An 18,364-nucleotide genomic window follows, 5' to 3' on the forward strand; every position below is an offset into this window, starting at 1 on the left:
TCCTTCCTTTTGTACCTTAATATTTTGTCCGTGCACTCTTGCTTTGTCTCGTAGGAGTCGTAGGTACCGCAAAAATTGGGACGAAAATTAAAAAAGAACGTGGTTTTTTCGAATAACTTTTATTTTTAACATATCGCTTACAAAGTACAATCAGTAAGTCGCTAAATTAGAGAGCTAACAGGTTTTAGAAAACTAGATAGTCTCGAGAGTAAGCTAGTGAGATCATGCATTTTTGACGTATTGGTCGGAAATATAATTAATAATAATAATACTATACTTGTTACCCTATTCTCTAATAATATCAATCAAGTTTCTATAACTATTCCCAACGTCTACTGATAAAAGGCTTATAGCAAGTCACTCGTTTTCATTCCTTAAACATAGAAATAGGCGATGAATATTTAAATAGCTCGAAAATATCATTTTTGATGACGAAACCTATTTTTAACAATTTTGTATCCAATGGACGGTATGTAAGCTAACAATTGAAACTTAACTTAAAAATAAAATGTGATTTTAACACGAGTATTATGTATTTGGAATGCTTGTAATAAAGTGTATGTAGTACATTTTCTAATTGCAAATGTTGAAGGAAATGGTAAACCACCTACCAAAATTCTATTATTTCAGTTAATATGATATCGTTAATGTATTTAAATTAAGTACTGTGAGTTTAGTGAGAACGGGACATATTATCGGCCACGTAGTACATCTCCCCGAACCATTCGTTGTGTTCATCCAAGTACCTGCATGAAGGGATATACTTATTAATTATTAATGTTATATATGGATGATGGCCCATCAGGCTAAACATTGTGGTTGTCATAATGAAGAAATATTGCACTTTGCAGCTCTGTTTTGTTGTTTTTTTATGATAAAGCTGTACCAATCAGGATATAACTGAATATAACTGATGTAGGGATGTAATATAGGCATACTCACTGGACAAACATATCAATGTGTTTCAAAATCAGTTTGAGCTTAAAATCCGGCATCTGAGTTGCGTTCAGGAAATCTGGAAGTTTCACTGTAAACAAAAATTAATTAATTAAAAACAAGTCACAATTAATCCAAATTGTGTAATGAGATGTAAAATATAAAGTACCAAAAAGACGGGCAAGATGAATAGCGCCATACACCCGGCAGGGCAGGTGCTCGGTGCCCTCGCGAGGAATGATCTGCCACTTCGCAACCTGAATAAAAGACAGTGATATTACATACAATTACAGACCTGTATAGATTGTGTCATTTCATAACAAAGATGGATGCATGAATATCTAACCCCCTTACTAAAAGTTACACGCGCGTTGATTGAACATTACTAAACTTAATTCAAGGCATGGGTAGATTCCTTTAAAATAGTGGTATAGTTGATAGTTGAGTTTTCAACTATACGAACAAAAGTATGGAATCGGGTTCTTGTGTTTTGTTACCAGCGATATGAAGAACTCATTTATTATCTATGGTATCACAAAGTTTATTATAAAACCTTTAAACTGGCATCATTTTAATTCAATCTACATAGTCATTCAGTTCTAAAGATCGCTCGAAACGTATAGGGTGATTCCATACTATTGCTCTCGAGTGTAGTTGCTAGGTTCTTTCTGAGCTCTTTATAGAAAATTGTGCTTTAAATGAAAGCCGGTAAGTCACCTTATCGAGCAGCAGCGACAGCGGCGTGCGCGTGGGCGTGGGCGCGGCGGGCGCGCGGCCGGGCAGCATGGCGCGCGGCCACGGCTCGCTCAGCGACGACCCGCTACTGCCAACACTGCATAAATCAATATGCCTTAACATTAAACCTACCGCCGCAGGTGGGAATGAGGGCTATCGTTTTTATACTTAACAGTTGGCACCCCTGGCGATTGACAGGACCTTACTCTACAGTGGCGCCATCTTAATGAGTGCAAATGCGATAGTCCTCCTACCACTTTAGCGCTCACCAGCTGGCGCCACTGTCTTCGCTACTAGCAAGTGACAGGACCTTACACTATAGTGGCGCCAACTGGTGAGCGCTAAAACGATAGCCCTCATTGAACCCGCGGCGTTTATCGGGCAACTGCTCTTACCACTGAGCAAGGGAGACGTTGGAAATTTTCAAGTGTATTACTACACTTTGGGCCATAGTTTGCGATGCATGTCTTCAAGAGCAAAAATTCTACATACGAAAAAGATATGTCATGCATAAGAAATCCGTAATTTTGGGTTTGTACTTTATGGGCAATCGTAGCCTGAATGAGGCAAAAAAATACAGAAGGTAAGGCGTACGCAGGCCGCTACCAACCGTGCGATGTGGAAGTCATTGGGGGAGGCCTATGTTCAGCAGTGGACGTCCTGTGGCTGAAATGATGATGATGATGATGAAGGCGTACGGACACGAGTAATACACAAGCTGGGTAGCAACATACTTTATTTTAAATAACTTACGAACTGCCTAAGGCGGGAATCGAACCCACCTTTCGCTTGCTGGGTTACTGCTCTTCCAACTTAGCTACTTAGACACTGGATGAACCCGTCGAAATTTTCAAGTGTAATACGCTGTTTTGGCCACGTTTTATTTCATCAATGTAATAACATACTTTTATTCTACAAAGGAGCGGAGCGTGGCGTCGTAGATGTAGCCACCAGCTTTGGCGTATCTAGGGTTCTTTATCAGGGGGGCCTGCCCTTACATGCCATGTCACGGCCCAACATCCGCTATATACGCGCCTGGCCACCCCTACATAAGATAAATAAATAATAATGGTCGTCCATACCTGGAGGACTGCGTCTCGAAGGCGCGCGGCTCGCTGCCGCCCGACGTGGACGGCAGCGGCTCCTCCGCCTCCGACGCCGCCGACTTGTGCGAGCGAAGCCTAAGGAAATAACGTAAATCAATATTTTATTCCTTCTTTAATCACACTTTATGCCACAGAATTTTCTTTTGTGGAAATTTTAAACCTTTAAATTATAAAAAAGTTAAATAAACCAGGGTTTCCCAATTTTGCCAAGGAACCCTAATTGATTATGCTTTTCCTAGCGGAACCCCCGTACTACTCCGCCCGCACGCCCTGCCCCTCCCTTGTGCGTACGTCCTCACGAAACGTGGGATAATATTTTTTACGGAACCCTTGCGGCGGAAAGGTGGTCCTTTCGGGAACCGCTGAAATAAACACTTTTATGACCTCGGTATACACCAATTACTAGTAGGTCTAGGATGCTCGCCGCGATAAGCGTTTATCGCGCCATTTTATCGATTTTACGTGATAAGCTCATACGTTTGTCGTCTAAAATCGTCGATAAGATTTTATCACGGCGCGCATCCTAGCCCGGCTAGGCGAGCAGGCGATTTCGTAATTCAAAGGCACGATAAAAGCCATGTCTAATCGCCAAATATCTGATGCTTTATTCAACATCCAAACGTCCTAAGAACAACGGCCATAATCGCGCATGCACCTCCTGTAGGCCTAGGATGCGCGCCGCGATAAGCAGTTATCACGCCATTTTATCGATTTTGCATATACATTTTACCTTCGATAAATTATATCAAGGCGCGCATCTTAGCCAGGCTTGTGACGTGGTAGACGCGCGCTGTCGCACCTGATTTCTTAATTCCGGAGCACGCTATATTCAACACTAACATCATAGCAGGAAAGATCATAATCGAATACAAACCTCCTGGCAACATGACCGGCGCGGGCGCGGTCGCGTCGCGAGCAGGCGGAGGCGAATGACACTGAGGAAGCGTCGTCGGCCGGCTCCTGCTTGATGTCCAAATCGCATTCCAGCTTCATAGGCTCGTCAGGCTGGCTCGTGGGGCTTGGCGAGCCTAGAATTCAAACATGTATTCTATCACCCAGTAGGGAAGCGAGACCCTGCGATTAGAAAACTACACTAATGCCCGTTTTCACCAGCAATCCCTAATTTTACAAATAACAGGAATTTTGTTGTCATAGGGGTTACTTAAAAATTAGGGATTAATGGTGAAAACGGGCATAAGGCATAAGGGCTCTTTAAAATAGGACGTTTTGTGTCCGACGTCTGTTGCCTATTTGCAGGACCACACACGGAATATTGCAACCTAATTTGAGACAGCCCTTAGGTAAGTGTATGGAACACCTATACAGGGAACACCCATGACTGAATGTTTTTACCGTAATCTTAAACTAAATTCATTTAACTACTGCTTAAACAAATGCGTAATTCTAATCGCAGGGTCACAAGGTCACTACCTATTTATAAATAACAAACACTGGTGGATATCGTCATACCGTTTAGAGCTGACCTTTATTATTATTTAAGCTTTATCATACACAAAGGCACATCGCGTTCCCCCTATGTCTAAAGAACATAACAAAAAATGACATTGACCTAAATCATAACAAAAGCTGGACATTTTGCACCCTCTTTTCTGTTAACCTTCAAAGGGCAGTAAACAAAAACATATTATAGTTCGTCATATTTTGAACCTTAACTAAGTGCATTTAAGTAGATTTTACCTTCCTGTTTCTCCGAGTCCACGGGGTCGGGCGGGAGGTGCGAGTACTCGGGAATCTTCGGGCTCTTGAGGTCTTCCTCGGCCGAAGCCATCGCCTCATCCTGCGAAGCTACCTCGTCTTCCAACTCGGTTTTCAGCTCTAATTCTTGCCTAATACACATAAAGTTATAAAATATTTATCTGTAGAATGAAGAAACATTAAAAATCTTTGGATAGCTTTAAGGCTAAGAACTCATGGCGCGATTTTCACCCGCGCCCGCGGCGGTTGCGGGCCCGCAGCTTCTGTAGAATGCACTTATGTAAAAAGAGCAGGGTGAGCAGGATGACCAGCGTGCCGCGCGAGCCCGTTCGCCCAGTGTGGACGCACCATTAGGATAACCGCGCAAATAACCGTGAGTTTTGAAATAATACCGCAATTCCACAACAGCCGCGGGCGCGGGTGAAAATCGCGCCGTGAGTTCTTAGCCTAAGAGGAGATTATCGTCGACCACCTACTACGCGATCAGGTATAAAAAAACTCAGAAAATAACAATACGTCGTTGTCGTCAACCTAAAAGATCTGGCTAATGATCGAAGCCTGTAAGGGGAAAGGTTGCTATCTTTCCATAAACAGGAGGTTTTAAATACAAGTCTAATGAAAACAAAATTCTTGTTACGTTTTATCATAGGGGACAGTTAAAAGTTTGCGATTGATGGTGAAAACGGACTTAAGCCCTTTCAAGAAACGTAATAAATTAAATAAGTACTCACTCCTCGATGTACTGTCCGCAGATCTCGTGGTACTGGTTGAGCTCCTGCTTGTACAGCAGGTGGCCGCGCAGGATGAAGTCGAAGTACACGCGCAGCCCGTCCGCCACCTCGCGCACCAGGTTCAATCTACAGGGAGACAGGTAGTTAGGTTCAACTGTCATCGGTTGTCAGGTTTCCACTGGCCTTCAGAGCATAGGTTTGGCCTACTAGCTGTAGATCCTGGCTTAAAAGGAGTGGCAGCGAGTACAAGGGACGGGAAGTGTCGTATACAAAAACGGAGGTACGTTATTGAGCCCGAGACTTCTGGTACGCGCACAGTCCGGTACGCGAACTACTAGCCTAAGCGGCCGTCAAGCGGCTGTATTGTTCGTTTCAACCAAATGACGTCCACTGCTGGACAAAAGTCTCCCCCAAGGATTTCAACAACGACTGGTTCTGTGCCGCCCGCATCCAGGCACCTTCACCAGATCGTCGGTCCACCTAGTGGGGGGCTTGCACACACTATGTCTTCCGGCCCATGGTTGCCACTAAGAACTTTTCTGCCCTGGTTTCTGGAGTGAATTTTTCAGGAGGGCGTAGTCGCGGCATGGCACGCGTCAGGTGCCAGGACAGCTCTCGAACCTCCGGGACAGCTGCAAGCCACTCACCGCACGACACGCCCAGGAAGTCGGGGAGTTTTTCAGGAGTGCGTAGTCACAGTATGGCACGCGACAAGTGCCAGGATAGCTCTCGAACCTCCGGGACAGCTGCGGAACACTCACCGGCACGACACGTCGAGCAGGTCGGGCCTCTGCGGCGGGTCGTGGCGGGCGCGCGCCGGGTGCCAGGCGCCGGCGCGCGCGAACCACTTCACGAACGACTCCAGGATTTCGGCCGCGCATGGTGTGGCTGGCAGACGTGAGAGACGCCCGCGTTTCACCACCAGGTGGTAGTCGAAGGTCAGACGGTCTCTGCGTTTTCGACGGACGTTAATTAGATGACCTACTCATAAGGTAAAGACATGTACCTAGGGCCCTCGCCCACGGCGACTTTTTGTAGCGATGCAGTCGTGCTGTTGTAGCGCGTTAGTAGTGCTTTGGCATCACTTCTGTAGTGCGTTGTAAATGCGACTAACCGAACTAAAATTTAGTCGCCGTGGGCGAGGGCCCTTAGCATCACCAGTCGTGTCTAAATTGTTTAAAAGCTAAGTTATCAAACGTCACATTAGTCATAAGCACACATTTGGAAGTCAGAATCATTCGTTCGTTTCAGCCAAATTTCTTCCACAGCTAGACAAAGGCCTCCCCCAAGGATTTCCATAACGACCGCTCTTGCTCTGCCCGCATCTAGGTTATCCAGTCCAGGAAGTCAGAATACTGGATTTCATTGTGTCAATTTACTATTGAAGATAATACCTATACAAAATCTACCATAATATAAATAATGCAGTTAATGCTTACACTTCGTGTAGACTGGGAGCACTTCAAACACTATTATTAGGTATTCTGTGTGTAAAAATGAAACTGAAAAGTAGTGTTATTTGTCGTCTACAAACATGACAATCGCAAAACAATTGACAAGTAACCTGAGAGCCGAGGGCAGCGTGATGTGCGCGCGGCCGACGTGCGCATTGGGCGGCGGCGAGCGGCGCTGCGAGCCCGAGCCCGCGCCCGAGCCCGAGCCCGAGCCCGCGCCCGAGCCCGACGCCGACGAGTCCGTGTCGCCCGCCTCGCCTTCTGTCGTCACATACACATTGCCTGAACATACAAAGTCAGTTCTCCGGCTATTATATGTTTTAGTGAGGTATAAGTATCTTTGTAGCAGGGTAGCAATTTGGAATAGTACAAACGCTTTGTTACCAAACGCCGCATCACGAAAAACAGCAATCGCGATTCATACATAACAAAGCAATCTTGAAAACATGATTACCAATCTAAAAACGAGAAATCTTTAGAAAATTACTTGCCGTTACTAATAAAGAATGACTTTCGAATTATTGAGAGGCTATTCAAGTTGTTTACTGAAAAGGCTGACAAACATTTAAATCATAATCATAGTACTGCAATTCCACATTTCCAAACCATTGAAACCATTTGCAAACACCACCACCATCCTAATTTCAAAATTAAAAAAACAACAACAAACCATCGGGCTGCGTGCTGCTCGAAGAACCATCATCGCTGAAGCCCTGACGCGGGCGCTTGGCCGGCCCCGGCGCGGCGCCCGTGCTGCCCTTTTTACGCTCGCGCCGGTATAGGTAAGCACCCCTTTTGGAACGGACAAACATGTTGTACACACTTCCACAGCAATAAAACAGTTCAAATTAAAAACCTGTCACTACAAATGTATTTTTACCTACCTACAAATGAAAAGATTAATTAATTTAAATCTACCCACAAAAAAATAAAGGTTAACTTATTTTATTAAAACTACAAGTTTGCTTTGCATCTTTGCAATTAATTAAGTTATACATTGTTACAGGACCAAACACTTTGGTTGCAAGCATTTCAAAAGTTAAACTGTGTTGATTGCTCACTCAATTTAAAAATTGTGATGAACAAATTAACAACTTACAATTGAAGCTGTGATTTTTCGGCGAGGTCCCTCTGCAGTTGTCGATTCTCCTCTGTATCTTTGAGGACAAAGTCTTCACTGACGCAACGGTCCCACGAAGAGTTCCAGCCTTGAAAGTGGATCAAATATTCCACTGTCCGCCGACCGCGCTTATCCTTACTTTCTATTACTTCCAGCACCTATATTTGACATGTGTCATATTATAAGATCCTGCCTACTACACTATATTGTCATGCAATGAGCATTAAAATAAAGTGCACAAGCAGGATAGTCCATTATAAACAAATGTCACATAATTACTAGTCGGCCGTTTGGTGTAGTGGTTCAGAACGGACTACTATGCCGAGAGGTTCGATTCCCGGCCGGGCAGAAATTGAAATGATGAATTTTAATTTCTGTGACGGGTCTGGGTGTGACTATGTATAATATTTATGTATTTAAAAAAAAAAAGTATATAAGTAGTATATCCGTTAAGCTAGCACCCATAACACAAGCATTCAGTTGCTTACTTTGGGGCTAGCTGGCGCTGTGTAGAATTGTCCAAAGATAATTAATTATCACTGCACTGTAATGAACACTTTTTCTGATATATTGCTTGGTGATGGGCGTTGCCTGATAGTAATTTATGCAAGAATTTTTTTTGTATTAGCCGACAATATGGTAACAGATATGGTGTGAATAGGTGTGGTCTCTAAGTTACTCTTTGAAATAAAATAATTATTAAATATCAGATATAGTTCTAATACTTCGCAAGCATAAAATGTATATTTTAAAACAATTACTAAATGTTTCTTCATTACTAATCACAAAACATCTAAATGACACAAATCAAAAACGTTGTTATTAAATTCCCAAACACTTTCATATTCCAAAAAATCAAGAAAAAACTGAGTGTTTGCTTTATAAATCCATATTTGAATTAGGTTTAGTATTATATTTAAGTGAAGACAATATTATGCAATAAATGCAGCAGATGGGAGTGGTCACATGGCCAACAACTCGCAACCACACCCTTGATACGCCCTAGTTACTAAATAATTTATTTATGGCTGAAATTCTTATGTGATCCATGTTTTTATTCATAATCCTGTTAATGCTGATTACACTGGATATTTTACAGTAGTTTAGCAAGTCTCACTTTGTTCACAACACAACTTTAGCCCACTTACTGCAAACCACACCCAACCCCACCCATGTAAACAAAGACATTTCAAACTGGGATAAAGATGAAAATACTATTCCAATTAAATTCCGGTTTTAAATACAGGTTTTTGTTACGATGCTACACATAATTAGCCCATTGAAATTGCATAGCATTACTGCAGTATGTAATTGTGACCAATTATCTGCAGGGAAAATTCTATGACAAAAAAAAATTAAAGTGGTTCTAAATGAGAATATTACATTTTTTCATTTGGTTTAGTTAAAAATGCATTAAAAATATAAATTGGCTCAAAAAAATTAGGTGTAAGGTTATGTAAAAAAGTTTTTGTTTTGATTTTTTGGTTATGATGAATTGAAAACTAGGATAAAGTTTAAATGTATGATATGCCTAGACATTAAATAATAAAAAAAGGATAGTTACCTTAGAATCGTAAAGAACTTTCGCCTTTGTGGGGTCCGGTTCGTAGCACAAAACCCGTTCGCCTTCACTGAATTTATATCGAATTCCCCTGGTTGAAACCATTTTCTAGCACTGTAGAGGAGGGTATGTGTCTTTAAAGACTTAAGGTTACTAGGCCAATATTTAATTACGTAAGTTTACAAGTTACAACGCCCAGAAAATGTTCTAAATTCGTAGAAATGCGATACCGCCAGAAAGTTACGTGTAACAATATTATTTATGACTAGAGTTTAACATTAAACACTTTAAAAAACTTTCACTAATTTACGAGGAATCGGCAATTTCCAGCCAACGCCTACCTCGGAATACCGAAGTATTATTTTATATAGAAAAATATGTTTTTGTTTGGGCGTCGACCGCACCGAAGTTTGTTTGCAAACTGTCATCTGTCAACACATGACACAAGACAAGCCTATTATTTTTTTTTAATGTTAGGCTATCGTTACACTAGGGAAAGTTCCACATAGCGTTTGAGATACCGGTATTTACCGTTATATTGTTATTATAGTTTTTGTACTTTGCTGCGTTTCTATTCTATCAAAGATATGCTACGAATCTATGGCTACGAAGGTAAATAGATCGAGGATAACTGTGAAATGGTGAGGGTATTTAAACCAAAGCTGTGCACAGGAAGATAAGCTGTGATAATAGCATCCATCCATCGCCCAAATTCCTAGCCCTAGCACATCATCCCTCTCTAGTTTCTTACATATCTTGTCACATTATCTTGTATGTTGTACAAAAACCTCGCTCCGTTATGCTATTTCCACCAGAGCTGTGCTAATAAGGAGAGATACCATAGGCAAGAAAAAATGCCTGTGTCCATCCAGGGGAACCTAGCAGGTGGACCTCGACCGAACACTGTTGAAACAGAACACAACTCACATTTTTCGTGCTCGCACATCTCTGGTGAAAACGCAATTCTTTTTAAATTGCCTAACTCCTATTAAATTAAGTATAGCAAATAAGTACGTAATAAAAAATTAAGAGCAATGATTTATTTAAAAATAATCCAATTAGGTTAATTGCGCTAAAAATAGACTATTAATCAATAAAATGTTACTTAACAAATTATTTCAGTAATGGAAAATTAAACTGTTCTAGGGTTCCAAAGGATCTCATGTAGGTATTTTATATTATTGTTTTCACACGTTCGCGTATGCACAGTTCGTTCGTTCGTTTCAGCCGAAAGACGTCCACTGCTGGACAAAGGCCTCCCTCCCCCAAGGATTTCCACGAAGACCGATCCTGCGCCGCTCGCATCCAGGCACCCGCGACCTTCACCAGATCGTCGGTCCACCTAGTGGGAGGCCTGCCCACGCTACGTCTTCCGGCTCGTGGTCGCCACTCAAGTATGCACAGTACCTATCGGAATAGAATAGGTACCCTACTTACCTATTATGTAGTAGGAGTAGTATTAAAACATGCCTCATGTTTAATTATTTAACTTTATCAGGGCTACGAAGTGTAGGTTGCCTGAATGAAACGATTGCGTAACGGTGTACGCCGGCGCAGGCAGCTGCCGCATCGTCGTGGGAACTATGGAAATATCAAGGTTGCCTAGCGATTAAAGCTGCAGCGTATGTGTGTGTCTCCTGCCTGGCGTCTAGACTTTATGGTGTAGGCATAATGAGGCGACAGAAAGGCTATCCGCTCACCTTCACATTTGGATAGGTGCTGTGAGAAAGATCAACTTCTAACCTCCGGACTTCAGACCCATAAACCTAATTATAAGCGTACTTGTTAGGTACCTTTAGCTTACGTAAATCTATTTATGTGCAATGAATTAGGCAGGCTACGTATGTCATGTACCGATACCTAGCACTAAAAGATGTATTTGGTAAGTAGGAGAAACTGGCGACTTGTAGAAAATTATTTTACTATCATTAACGCCATAATAGTTAGTTTCATTTTCATAGGTAATTTATATGCATCGTATCATCTATTTATTGGTGTAAAATACGTTTTTCAGTAAATTACAAGTAGGCAATAATTATCTCTTATTCATGGTGAGGTAGGCAACATTAAAAAATTTGAATAGGGATAGAAAAATTTAATTAAATACCTATCCTACTGATCATAACATTTCATACAAAACAATGTATTTAAAATAATACTTTATCGTTTTGTACAACATAAATTAGGTACTATAATTTGGCAACAATTTAGTGGTGGTAGACGGGAGCAGAGTGGTAGACGGGGGCGGAGTGGTAGACGGGGGCAGAGTAGGCCACGGGAGCTGCGATCTTGGCCACGGGGGCGGCGTGGACCACAGGGGACGCGGCGTACGCCACGGGGGCGGCGTACTTGGCTACGGGCGCAGCGTAGGCCACGGGGGCGGCGATCTTAGCGACGGGGGCGGCGTAAGCGACGGGGGCGGCGACCTTCACATGAGCGGGCTCCTTGTGCACGACGGCGTTGAAACCGTTGTGGGGGTCGGCGGTGTAGTCCACAGTGCGCTTGGTGCCATCGGGGTCCACAACGGAGTAGGAGCCCTTGACGACATCACCGTCGCGGGTCTCGTGCTGGGTCTTGGAGTCACCGGTCAGACCGTCCTGAACGTCGTAGGCGAAGCTGTACTGGGGGTGGTGGTCGTATTCCTCGACGGCGACTTTAGCGACGGGTGCGGCGTATGCGACCGGGCTGGCGTACGCCACGGGGGCGGCGTGGAGGGCGGGGGCGGCGTGGTACGCCGGGGCGGCAGCGTAGGCCACTGGAGCAGCCGGGACTAGGCCGGCGCTGGCGGCCGCCACGAAACAAGCGAGAACCACAAACTGCAAGATAAAACGTTACATTAGATTTTTTTCAATAATCACTTTGCACGATCACTTATCACTTTGATGCACTTTATCACACAATATTGTTCATCGGTAGTACCTTGAATGCCATTGTGTAGTGTGTGAGTAGATCGAGGATGTTGAATGATGCTTGATGAGAAGCGTTTGGAGCTTTTATAGCGGAGGCGGGGGCGCACCCTTTCACTCGCGGAGGCTGCGTCACGCGGCCCTGAGCCCGCGCCCCGGGCGCCGGCGCGGCTTCCAGGCACAGCCGCCCTGAGTTGCACTGTACAAAGCCCACCACTTATAAAGAAACTTTAAAAGAACTAAAGGCACATAGCATGAATTAGGCAGATGTTTCATCTCTGTGTAATGAATTTTAATGAATAGCATTTAAAAAAGATGACAAATTCTAGTTAATTATAACTGACCACCATAGTACATAACAATGTAGTACATTTTCATTTAAAAATAGAGGTCGAGACTCGAGAGGGATAATACTGATCTCTACATATTTTGCCGAGGGTTGTAGCCGAGGTGTAAATTTTGAATAGGTACTTGGAGGATTTTAGCTTGTGTAAATAACTTAATACAAAATATGTATGTAGGTAGGTACACCGTACCTATAAGCTTTCTAACATAAAAGCTCTTCAGTAACAGTAACAACTACCAACAATTTTCAGATAGAAATGTAAATAGGGAGAACTAGGAAATGCTCATGCACATAACAAAAGCAGGTGAATATCGTACAGACAGGTAAATAAACAAGAAGATCAGTCAAGTAGCTGCCGTGTTACATAATGATGCGTAGTAATTAAGTAGCAAGTCCAATAAAGAACAACTCGTGAAACTGGCTTCCGGACCAAAGGCTACACTTTTAATAAATTAACCTTTATTTTAACCTCATTTAATGATACTTTTATTAATCTTTTAAGGACAGTTTTGTAACCAAATAAAGTAGGTACCTTACCTACTTGACCTACTTCCGAATTATGAACATTGAATATGAATTTGAAGCTCATAAGCTCCTATTGGCGTTAACGGGGATTAATAAACTAAAAGTTAACTGGTGATTAGTGGAATAAGCCAATTTCGCATGCACTAGATATTATATTCATCGTTAGCGTCTTATCTTTAATGAAAAAACTGTCGCTATCCAATTGGGACTGAGACCGGAGCGAAGGAGTATCACATCACAGATTACTATAATTATAATAGTTACTTCGTAAGTGCAATTGTCTCTCAGAATCTATGTCAGTAGTAGCAGCCATAAAATACAGCTATAATTCAATACGGTGCAAAATTAACTGAGACAATGAAGCGAAAAGCTCTCATGCTAATTAAATTAATAGCTTAATAATTTGCGTCTAGACTATTTTTAGATAAAATGAACTTTATGTGAAATTTTTCCTTACCTACGATATTAATTTGGTTTCAGCTAAAGTTCATCCTACCTACTTTAAAAAAGCTCTACATAAAGAAGCTCAGCGTTATAGCAACTCTACAAAAGCTTAGTTAATTATTTGCTAATGTTCTCGATCATAACTAAAGCTCTATTAGACGAGCGAGTATAATGGGTAGTCATTGACACAGTGCAGCGTAGGAATATACGCAATCGGCGCACAAGGTGGTGCTCATGAAGTTATTATGGCGGCTTTTGAAAGCTCGCACAACGCTTGCAGTGAGAGCTTTACACGGCGGCTTCCAGGGTTAGGATTTACCTAGAAAAAAGGGAATTCCTCTCTTTGTAGCAGATGTATTTTTAAAATAAAATAAAAATATTGTGTTACTTCTTACACTAGGTATAATGTTACACTTCAATAAATACTACTTAAAGAAGGTTTTATTCATCTGTTTATTTTCTAGTCCGACAGTATAAAAGTACAGTAGGAGGAAATATAAAAGTCACCGCAGCAGTTAGCGTCTCTGCTCTACTTAGTGTTACGTAAGGGAGCCGCCCGCACTCAAGGATGGCCGAGCTCATAATCTGATCCACTGTCAATTAACTAAACGGCTCTGAATAATAATCCGCGTGAGAAATACATCAATATAAAAGTTCAAGCGATGTTCTAATACCGAAGACATATACAATCGAAGATACTTTACCGCAAAGATCTGCGCGCAGTAGTTCTAAAATCACCGTTTAGTATAGTAGTTTAGTATACTAAAAAGTCCAGAATTGATTTAACAAATTGAGTGGATATGGGGCGTTTTTTGATAATATGAATTACTTATATGAACAGTGATAATACATGATAATCACTAAAATATCTTATTCCAATCTTCTCTACTTTTCTACAGTGTGAGCGTTACTTAGTTGTAAACTGGTAAGACCTATTTTAAACATTGATGGCAGACTTATTAGCTATCCTTATTTGACATATTCAAAGAAAACACCTTGCCTAACTTGGTGTAATTTAGATCTAAAACGAATCGAATAGAACCGGATGAGTGCGATGGCCGCACGGTCGGCGTACATGATTGCTGACAACTGTAACATACTCGTAACGATGTATGCAAATAATAAGTAGATACAAACTACATACGAGTGGTTCTCATTGCTGGAACTGGTTCCGCTCAAATGTCAATAGAGCCTCTTAACTGCAGTACCTACATTAGTGATTAATGTTAAATCTAATAAGTACCTACCACGAGCGTAAAACAGACTTTATGGCTCTACTAAAAAGCCTACGTCAAAGATGAGGTACATAAAAAAAAATCTAATACCATTATCTATGCGTCTGTTTCCTAAACAATTAAAAAGATTCCCTTTTGCCGGTTGGATGCATGCTAGCGCGTTTAATCGAGTCAATCTGGATATGATATGAATAATTTAGGGAATGCAAGTACTTAGGCCTAGTAGGCAGTAGAAATAGTAATGTTCAACAGTGGACGCCCTTAATTATAATAATATGTTGAAATGATGGTTATGATAAAGATTCCCTGATTATGGCAAATACCTAGTACAATATGTATTACATAAATCTAATAATTTATGCATGTTTGTCGCAACACACATTTGGAGCAATTGGACAATAAACGTTTAAGTTATAGTGGGCGAGAAAGGTCTAGGTCGTAAACGGCTAATTTTCTCGTCGGTCAAACATGAAACTTCTACTGAGGCCGCTGGCCAGCAGATAACATCGGCATTATCCACACCGAGTAATGTCAAGGTGAGGCTTGCATTGTTTCAAGAGAATATTAATATTTTATTTATCGTCTATCAATAACATTGAGGGCTTTTAGTGCACTCATGTTTGTGGGATTATTTCGTGGGTTATGTTACTTGTAATATTGATATTGACTGCATTTTTTTTAAACTTTCTTTAGTCTTTGTTGACTTCTCAATCCAGAGTCGATAATTATGTGTAGAGCTTTTTACAGCTTTTGAGTAGTTTTCCTGTAAACATTTAACTTTTAATCTACATGATATTATTATCATCGCTATCTAGGTAGGTATTTGCCCATTAGCATATCGTAAGTGACAAACATTTATTTAAAATCATAATAAAACCGACCTCTTTATCTCTTTTAACATCAAAATCAATGAAGCTCACGATTCCCTTTCACGTGACAAATTATCTTTGTCACTCCAGGTGCCGCCGCTATACATCGCGCGCGCGAGAAGCCGTATACCTGCGTAACCTTGTTCTGATTAAAAATACCACTTGAGCATGTTGTAAAAGAATAATTTATTTATTAACGTTCGCAACTTGCACGCTAATGAGTGAAGATTACGACGTATGGCCTGGCTCACTCCGCGCGGTACATCCGATAATTACCTACAGCGAAGCGCCCCGCCGGCGGGTATTATATCAGTCGAGTGTCACGCGCGCGCCCGTCATGACGCTGGCGTGCGTTGTAGTAGGTACCTAATTCTATGATAGAAGTATTATTTAAAAATGGACATAAAAAGAAAGAAATATTGTGCGGCGTTCGGGTGTTTAAATTCGAAAAGAAATCTACCGGATTTATCTTTTTTTTCGCTTCCCAAAGATGCTGAAAGGTATGTTTGCCATGTAGGTAATCAATAATTATTAGGATAGTATAGGAACCTAACCTACCATGACTACTGCTCAGAATGCGTTCGCTCGTTTCAGCCAAATGACGTCCACTGCTGGACAAAGGCCTTTCCCAAGGTTTTCCATAATGAATGCGTACTTACCTACATATGTACCTCATTACATATAAGTAGATTAATTATTTTTTCACTAGACAGCAACCCTAACAGCGTAAGAAGAGTTCAGAGGCACGCGATAGAAAGAGACAAAACTTGTAGGTGAATAAAATTGTAGGTACGTAGTGCTGTGCGAGCTGAATTCCACTGTATCGCGTCGTAGCAAGACTCGCATTTATTTAAATCGTCTTGCGGAGTAATCCTTCTGTACCTGTACTATTACTTATTCTGTGGTATGACGTTTATCAGCAGACTTTATAAACATTATTGGCAGTTAATTAAACATGAAACGAGATGGTGTGAAGTTATTATTAATTTATTATGATTGACACACTACATCATATACAGGGTGTCCCGTAATGTAACGTCAAGCCGGAACTGGGTGTTGAGGCAAGTTGTGCTGGTTATCAGAAAAATATAAAAAAAAATCTATGTGGCATATTTTCAAAATAATAGGCATTTAAAAAATATCTAAAAATTCTACTCCAGGTGACGGTCCTTTTACTCGTGTTGCCACAAATCTTCACTTTTTCCAAATTTTTTTTTTGTTACGTAACCCTGAATAATGCTTCTCTAAATTGTTATCAAAATTACAAAACCAGCTGCTCCAGCTTGGATGAAAAAAATACATTATTCCCAAAAAAATTTTCAAAATAAAAATTTTGCCTAGTTTAAACTGACTGTACTGAAAAAAAAATGTACTACGCGAGTGTGGCAAGTGACGTCATAATTTGGCGCATTTAGTAAGGATTTCAAAATGGTATAACACTTGGTAAATTTTTGCTGTAATTGTCGACAATTTTTGTTTTTTTGGAAATAGTCCCGTTTTTAACTTTATCTACCTTGGTTAAAAATATTATTCTAATGTGCCCAAAATTCAAGTTTCTGGCTTAAGTGAGGTGGAGAAGCCATTTTAAAAGGTATGAGCGGGACGGAGAGGGCCATCTTACCAAGCAGGGATGTTATGGATATCCGTAACCGTAACCGAAACTATCGGATATCCGAAATAAAAAAAGATCCATAACCGTAACCGAAACTGATTCAAAAGTTACGGATAGTTTCGGATAAAGGCGGAGTCTAAGGGTACAATTCCAAACTGCAAAACTCTATGAAATCTGCAGTATACACGCCGCAGCTGCAATGCCGCGCTGCCGATTTCATAGTTTTGCAGTTTGCGGTCTGCGTCCCCGTCTTGGAATTGTACCTTAAATTTTAATATTTGTTACCAACTTGTCTGGCATTCGCTGGCACCATCTATTATGCCAGCCTGTTTTACCTTTATCATACATAGGTGTCGTCTTAGTTGGTACATAAAGTAGCTATGTGGGTCACGCTCACGCAGCATCTTGCTATTTGTATTACCTACATTTTTGAAATTCTAATAATTCCGTAACCGAAATTATCCGAAACTTTCGGATAATCTGAAATGATTTCATATCCGTGACCGTAACCGAAACCGGTATAATATTATTCTAATATCCGTAACCGTATCCATAACCGAAACTTCATATCCTTATTATCCCTGTTACCAAGTACAAGTGCAGGCAGAGCAGGTAGTAAAGGCGCGCGCGCACGGGTGACTTTTGTCACAGTATGTCAACTACTAATTACTGTCATGGTGACAAAAGTTTCTGTGACTGACTGTACAGTAGTCAGTCACAGAAACTTGAATTTTGGGCACATTAGAATAATATTTTTTAACCAAGGTAGATAAAGTTAAAAACGGGACAATTTCCAAAAAACCAAAAATTGTCGACAATTACAGCAAAAATTTACCAAGTGTTATACCATTTTGAAATCCTTACTAAATGCGCCAAATTATGACGTCACTTGCCACACTCGCGTAGTACATTTTTTTTTCAGTACAGTCAGTTTAAACTAGGCAAAATTTTTATTTTGAAAATTTTTTTGGGAATAATGTATTTTTTTCATCCAAGCTGGAGCAGCTGGTTTTGTAATTTTGATAACAAATTAGAGAAGCATTATTCAGGGTTACGTAACAAAAAAAA

The 18,364-nt window shown here is 41.1% G+C and overlaps 2 protein-coding genes across 2 annotated transcripts; both read right to left on the reverse strand.

Annotated features, from left to right (window-relative positions):
* Positions 1–100: 100 nt before the first annotated feature.
* On the reverse strand, positions 101–9,777 carry LOC135081548 (protein male-specific lethal-3). Its single transcript, XM_063976289.1, has 13 exons — positions 9,363–9,777; positions 7,778–7,956; positions 7,349–7,470; positions 6,789–6,960; positions 5,986–6,174; positions 5,225–5,350; positions 4,476–4,624; positions 3,652–3,805; positions 2,754–2,852; positions 1,654–1,768; positions 1,106–1,193; positions 943–1,027; positions 101–746 (listed from the first exon to the last, which is right to left on the reverse strand). Exons 1-13 carry the CDS (start codon positions 9,462–9,464, stop codon positions 674–676), a joined length of 1,653 nt encoding a protein of 550 aa, XP_063832359.1. The 5' UTR covers positions 9,465–9,777; the 3' UTR covers positions 101–673.
* Positions 9,778–11,439: 1,662 nt separating this feature from the next.
* LOC135081553 (cuticle protein 21-like) lies at positions 11,440–12,362 on the reverse strand. Its single transcript, XM_063976296.1, has 2 exons — positions 12,279–12,362; positions 11,440–12,175 (listed from the first exon to the last, which is right to left on the reverse strand). The coding sequence occupies exons 1-2, from the start codon at positions 12,288–12,290 to the stop codon at positions 11,567–11,569; spliced, it is 621 nt and encodes a 206-aa protein (XP_063832366.1). The 5' UTR covers positions 12,291–12,362; the 3' UTR covers positions 11,440–11,566.
* Positions 12,363–18,364: the final 6,002 nt, after the last annotated feature.

The sequence above is a fragment of the Ostrinia nubilalis genome, chromosome 20 (assembly GCF_963855985.1).
Source record: "Ostrinia nubilalis chromosome 20, ilOstNubi1.1, whole genome shotgun sequence".
Taxonomy (NCBI): Eukaryota; Metazoa; Arthropoda; class Insecta; order Lepidoptera; family Crambidae; genus Ostrinia; species Ostrinia nubilalis.